Below are 6678 nucleotides of genomic sequence, written 5' to 3'. Positions count from 1 at the left end.
GAGAAGGGAGCCTAGGACACAGGTGAAGCTTTGCCTTGTTTATTGAGTATTTGTTTCATGAGCCACTTTTTTTGTTTTCAAAAAATAGTCGTTTTAAAGAAGCTCAAGATCAAGCCTATAAAGGAGTCTGGCAAAGAAGGGGACTGAATTAAAAAGCTGATTGATGAAAGAGCAGCAGTCCAAGCAATTCTGAAGATTCTTTGTCTGGCCTTTCTATTCTACAGGTATCTTTACGGGATAACACAATGGAAACCTGGTCAGTGGGTCAGGTCTGCAGCTGGTTGGTGAGGAAGAATTTAGGAGAATTGGTGCCCAGGTTTCAAGGTGAGTTGTTTACGCTTTCAATTGAGCAGGCTGGATAGCCACAGTGTCCTCCGTTACTGAAAAGCGCTCTCTCTGCCTGATGTCTCTGTGCTTGTGAACTGTGGAGGTCCTGTGGTTGCAGTAGGGAACTTCCTTCTTTTTTTAAAAAAGTGTGTAACAGAGTTGATTTGACTTAGCATCGACAGAATATAATCTCTCAAAAATAACTCAGAATAAAATACTAAGATAGCTTTAGGAGCCCTGTTTGAGACATGCACTTGGTATTGCTTTTGCTCTTAAGCATATGTTGGATTGAGTGTTAGAATGACAAATATAGAAGATTGGCTAGAAAGTACTTGTAAGAATTATTTACCAAGATTTTGTGCCTTCCCCCATTCCCCCCTGCCCTCCCCCCCTTCCTTACAAAACAGTGCCTGTGTGGGGCAGAATCAGAATGGAGAAGGCATTTCATGTCAAAGTTGATCCTGTGGATTGTGACTGCATGTCCTGGTACGTCCTTAGGAGCAGGTGTAGACGTGGAATTATGCAACACGCGCTTCATCTTTATGAAAAACACAGGGACTGTAGTAGAGGAGAGGGTTAGATGGGCCTTTACCACCAGGAGTGGTTTTGCCTGTGTTTGGTAATTCTTAGGGGGCAGCGTGTAGAAATATTTCCCCCTCTTTTTTCCTTTCAGAGGAAGAAATAAGTGGTGCCGCTCTCCTAGCCCTTAACGATCGCATGGTTCAGCAATTGGTAAAGAAAATTGGGCACCAGGCTATTCTGATGGATCTAATTAAAAAATATCAGCAGAGCAGTCAAGAACTGAAACCCCCTGGGAGCCCCAGAGAAAGCGCCCTGCTAAGAGGAAGAGAAAGAGCCCCAGAGTAAGTATGATGACCACGGGCCTGCTTTAGGGTCCGTGCATGTCCCACGGCCTTTCGTCAGAAGGGACTGTGGACTTGGGAATCTACAGCTCTTTGGAAACGTTAAGCATTTCCAGAAATGTGTGTAAACGTCACTTTTGCAACATTTTAGTGCATTTCATGCAAAATGTATATTTTTTTAATAGGAGGGGTTAACACTTACCTACCCCGTTGTAAACCCTCTTTTCAATTGTTGGGGCAGCTCTGTAAGTAGGGCATTCACATGCCAAGTGCAGCTGAAATACAGAAACAAACGTGGAAATGGACTCCTGAAGCTTTGCTTTACAAAGAGAGAGTTTGGTAAAAGCATTTGTGGCTGGTCTTTTGTTTTTCCCAGAACTCTTTATCTATCACCTCTCTATCTAGATCAGGCCACCTTTCTTTTCTTTCTTTCTTTCTTTGTACTAAGGAATGTGTCTTGTCCTCTTCAGCCAGTTACAATGTAATTTGCCAAATACCCCGTGGCAACAAATTTTCTAATTTCTTAACAGTATCCTTGGAATGCTAAACCAAAGGTGCGATAGCATCTTGCAAAATTTATGTAGAAACATGTGTGGTGCCAGGTTAAAAAACGTTAAAATTTGGGGGTATTTTTATTTGTTTTTATCACTGAGTTGTACAACCAAAAGGAATGGTGCCAGGAACTATAAAGTAAAACATTCCACCAAAATCTGCCCTAGGCACATTTCAGCCTTATGTATTTGAGATGTTTACAGGGTTTCTGTCCTTATTAGGTGTGACGAAGTCGATTCAGACTCATAGTGACCCCTTGTGACAGAGTAGAACTGCCCCCATCAAGCTTTCTTAGCTAGAATCCTCATGAAATCCAGCCTCCAGGTCTTTCTTCTGCAGAAAGGCTCATGGATTCAGACCTTCACCTCTCTCCATCATCCCTGTTGCAGACCAGGGCTCTTTTTTGGTTGCTTCGGTTACAGGGTTTCTAAGGTTACAGAATTATTACAGCTCAATTACTCAGAAATGTTTCAATAATAATGTGGTATTTATGAAATCCATTGTATCCATTTACTTTAATTTCTTTAGATACCTTTAATAACGTATGTCTTCTCCTTTGCTTTGATAAGCCATAAAATGCTCAAAATTTGGCTTATATACTGGGGACTCTAGCACCTGATTTATTTAAGGAAATTCTCCTACACTTTGTTTTGTCTGGGCAGTGGTTAAGCAATTGGCTGCTCATCAAAGGTCCACAGGATTAGCTCACCAGCGGCTCTGGGGGAGAAAAACGGGGCAGCCTGCTTCTGTAAAGGTTACAGCCTTGGAAACAGGACGGGGTGGATCAACTTTGTCCTTTAGGATCACCGTAAATCAGAATCAATTGGACCTCAATAGATTTGGCTTTGGGGGTTTACATCAAGGGTAGGCAACTTTTCCTGTCAGGGACCATTTGGGCATTTATAATGTCATGCAGGGCCCATACAAAATTATCAAGTTAAATGTAGCTTGCTCTACTGTATCAAACATTTCATTAGCTCACCCCTATTATGATGACCGGAAATGCTTCTCTGTGATAAGGCATGGGACGTTAGCTGGTATTTTTTCAAGGACTTCATATGGCTGCAAACTGCAAGGCCAGCAGTTCAAAACCACCAGCTATTCCTCAGGAGGAAGACGGGGCTTTCTACCCCTGTAAAGAGTTAGAGAAAGTTGTACCCTATCCTCTAGAGGTGTTAGGGGTCAGAGTGGACTCAATGGCAAATGAGTTTGGATTGGTGATATGGCTCAAGGGTGGGATACCCCCACCCCTGCTTTATACCCTGCTTTATATAAAAGCACACACTGCTACACAGACTTGGTTTGCTTTGACCTCTTTCCACCGATGGGACAGTGCGAACCTCCAAGAGTGCTCAATGTACTTTCCCAGCATTCCTGGCAGAAGAGTGCTTTTGAGCTACCTGCTCTCTTCCGTTGGCTGGAATCTTGACATTCTCTTCGATTGGCCTGAGGTACATACAGATTGGAAGAAAACAGTGGGCCTGGTTTCCACTGCAAATCAGTTTATAATGTTCTCCAGTCAATGAGAACTGGCTGGGGGGCTGGCCTTCAGTCCTGCCCCCCACCACTGATTGCACTGACTAGATTAAATGTTGCCATTACTGTGCCTTCATATGCAGGTACTATGGCTGAAAAATCATACAGTACCTAATTAATTATACAGTACCTAAAAATCTTACAGTACCTAATTAATCCATATTCATTCACACAGTCGTTATGAGTGCTTAATACAATATTTCCTTCTAGACCCAATAGTTTTGAGTTAAATATTAAACTTGGTTAACCTGGTCAAGGAAACCAGCTTCAAAGCTAACCTAAATGTGGAGCACAGGTTGTCCAGACGCTGATGAGAAGGGGCTATTTAACTCCACCCAGTAAGTAGCGGGCTCACTTGTAAGATTATTTTGTCTTGCATGCAGGTGAACTTGTTGCAGTGTGCCCTGGTGGTGCAGTGGTAAAGCAGCGATAACGGAAGGTTAGGTGGTTTTAAAGACCAGCCTATTGGTGGGAGACAAACATGGCAATCAGCTTCCACGGACAGTTACAGCCTTGCAAATCCCGTGGGGCACAACACTGTTCCACAGGGTCACTGTGAGTCAGAATCCACGCCGTGACCATGGATTTGGCTCTTTGGTTTGCTTTATTGCGGTGTCAGATCACAACCACAGATGGGATGGGAATGCTTCTTTGATATATCATATCGATCGGGAGGTCATATTCTACTGGGTGGAAGGAGAGAGAAGGAGACATGAGAACACACTGTTCAATTAAACCCTTTGAGAAACAACTTAATAGAGACAAGCCACTTGGCATGTGGTAGAAAGAACGCTGAACCTAGGCATCAAAATAACTGACATCAAACCCGGATCTGCCTAAGCATGGAGATCGTGCTTGGAGTTTCCTCATCTGCACACTGAAGTAGGTGCAATGAACGGTGTCCAATATGACCCTTCTAAAAGGCCATCACGGCATTACAGGTCTGGCAGATGGGTTTCAACTTGAGTGTAATTCCATTTATTGGCTAATTATTGTATGGTATGTTATTTTGAAAAGGATTTGTAGGCTAAATCTCATCAAGAAGCCCTGAGGGTGATGTGGGTGAGGCACTAGGCCGCTAACAACAAGGTCGGTGTTTCAAATCTACCAGTTGCTCTGCAGGAGGACGATGAGACTGCAGGCCCCCATAAAGATGGACAGACTGGAAACCCTCGATAGGGTCACGGTGAGTTGGAGTCGAGTTGGTGGCAGTGCAGACTTGGGTAAATTGTTGGAATATGTTGCAATGTATTTACGGTCACATTTTTGATGGTTGGCAAAACTGGTAGAAAACATATTGGGTGTGTGTTAGACAGGGTTCTCTAGAGAGATAAAACCAGATTGCTGATAATTTTATGTATATATTTATAAAGATAGATATATATAACACAAGAAATGAACTGTTATGTTATAAAGAGATAGATATATGACACAAGAAATGAACTATTGAATTATAAACAGATATATAATACAAGAAATGAACAGTTAAATTATAAAGCAGTACAAATGACTCAGTGCAACTCACTCCCGTGAGAGAGTTGTGAGACACTGGCAGTCCTTCAAGTCTTGAGGGCCACCTGGGTGTCCCCTGTAGAGAGAGCTAGGCTATCCCAGCACAGGCAGCAAAACAGCAAGGCGGGTCACCAACTGTCAGTCTCCAGCTCAAGAGATGTAAATTTCAATCGTGTAGTCTTAAAGGGACCTCAACTTGCAGCGACACAGTCCACAGACTAGGCATCCCACAGGTAGTGGAGCCTGTAAATTGAGGCACAGAACAAGCAAGGCAGCCGCACACTGGTCTGATGATCAAAGAGCAAGAGACAAGAAAGGCGAGGCTCACTGAACCATTTATCTCTCCGCCCTTCAATTAATCCCACTTGTGTTTATCAGCCAGGATGGCACAATAAACTATCTCAATCCACCCCTTGCCAACCTGGCACCTGTGCACAATTCTTTAGCCATATATACTTATGTAATTTCCAGACATTGATGAAATCACACTTATACTTATCATCAATCATCTATCATACATATAAATGAAACCACACTGAGTCAAATTGTATCTGATATATCATACCTGAACAAAGGAAAGATATGCAATAAGCACATAAAAAGAAAATACATTGACAGTTACAAGCCTCGCTTTTGCAATTGATTACGTGGTCATAATTGCTAGGTAGAACTACCTTCTTCTACTACCCATTCTGTATTACCTTTGCCCTCAGCAAGCACCTCAGTTGGCACAATAAACTATCGCAGGGTGGAAATCAGGAGAATTAAGTCAAGTCAGAGTTGGTGGGGGTGGGGGAGGGGGGCGGTCGGTCATAGATGTACCCATGTTGTTGTTCCAAATTAGAATATTAACCAATAAGTCATTTGTCAGTGTCATTTCATAAAGAAAAAGATCGTCCTGGCAGTACAGAATGTAGGGGGGACTGGTGAAAACAGCATTTGTGAGCTGACAGCTGGGAACAACGGAGCAAGACGCCCTTGGAGGGGCCTCCGTGGAATTCTCGAGTCAGGAGTCTCATGTGGGGTTTGCAAGTGAACACAGCCCACAGTGTTTGTTCGGGCGGATGCTGCCTGCAGGGTGGCAGCAGGATCACTGGCTGATCCTGTTGACCAGTGACTGCATGGACCCACCCCTTGGCTGGCGCCAGGTCACCCCTGACCTACAGTATTACTTTTCTTACAGCGGGAGCGAGCAGTTCTCCAGCCCAGCTGATGGCAGGGAGCACATGCCTTCTTTTCATCCAGCGGAAAACCTTGGCAATGGACTGATTGACCAAAGAGTCCTGAAACAGAGGTGGGGGTCCCGGCTTTAAACATTTCAAAGTTAAATATTTTACTTATTGATCTACTGACTAGTTCATTGTTTCGAAGTATTTCTAAAAGGAAACTTGGTTCTCCTGGAAGATGTGTCTATGTTAGAGTCAAGTGATTAAAGGTGAAGGGGTGAAGATATCTGATGAAGAAAAGGGGGTGGGGGGGAAAGAACGTTAAATATTCTGATCTTTGTTTGGGGGAAAATGACATTTTATGTCTTTCAAGTACATGTTGTTACAGAAGAAGCGGATTTCTTTGTTGCAGATGTTCGCCTTGGTTGGTAAGAGCCACAACAATGGAATTTGTTCAGCGAATGGCCTTTCCTTTAGCGTTTGCCTTTGGTGTGGAATCTTTTTGTTAGTGATTTTTTTCATTGTTCTTACTATTTTGCTTACCATTTTCTTTATGTTCCTACACTAGTTTATATGCCGTGTGCTGTTCCGTGCATTCGGCTGCATTGAAACAAAGGATAACTCTCAAGTTAGAGGACCAGATAAAGGACAGTGGGGCTTCGACAAAGCCCTGAAGATGATGGTCAGAATGACCATTTTGGCCCAGGTGCCACCGCAGCCTT

The 6678-nt window shown here is 43.3% G+C and overlaps 1 protein-coding gene across 1 annotated transcript in view; it reads left to right on the top strand.

The window, feature by feature from the left end:
• The first annotated feature begins 236 nt into the window (after positions 1 to 236).
• Positions 237 to 6678, top strand: part of SAMD3 (sterile alpha motif domain containing 3) — a 53636-nt gene continuing 47194 nt past the window's right edge. The window contains 4 exon segments of the mRNA XM_004702066.1: positions 237 to 324; positions 1001 to 1194; positions 1520 to 1524; positions 5980 to 6084. Coding sequence (XP_004702123.1) covers positions 246 to 324; positions 1001 to 1194; positions 1520 to 1524; positions 5980 to 6084 — 383 coding nt within the window. The 5' untranslated portion in view covers positions 237 to 245.

Source organism: Echinops telfairi, unplaced genomic scaffold, assembly GCF_000313985.2.
Source record: "Echinops telfairi isolate 266 unplaced genomic scaffold, ASM31398v2 ScPeMD7_3533;HRSCAF=4204_0, whole genome shotgun sequence".
NCBI lineage: Eukaryota > Metazoa > Chordata > Mammalia > Afrosoricida > Tenrecidae > Echinops > Echinops telfairi.
Note: the sequence above shows the minus strand (reverse complement) of the source record. Positions and strands in the feature narration are given on the sequence as shown.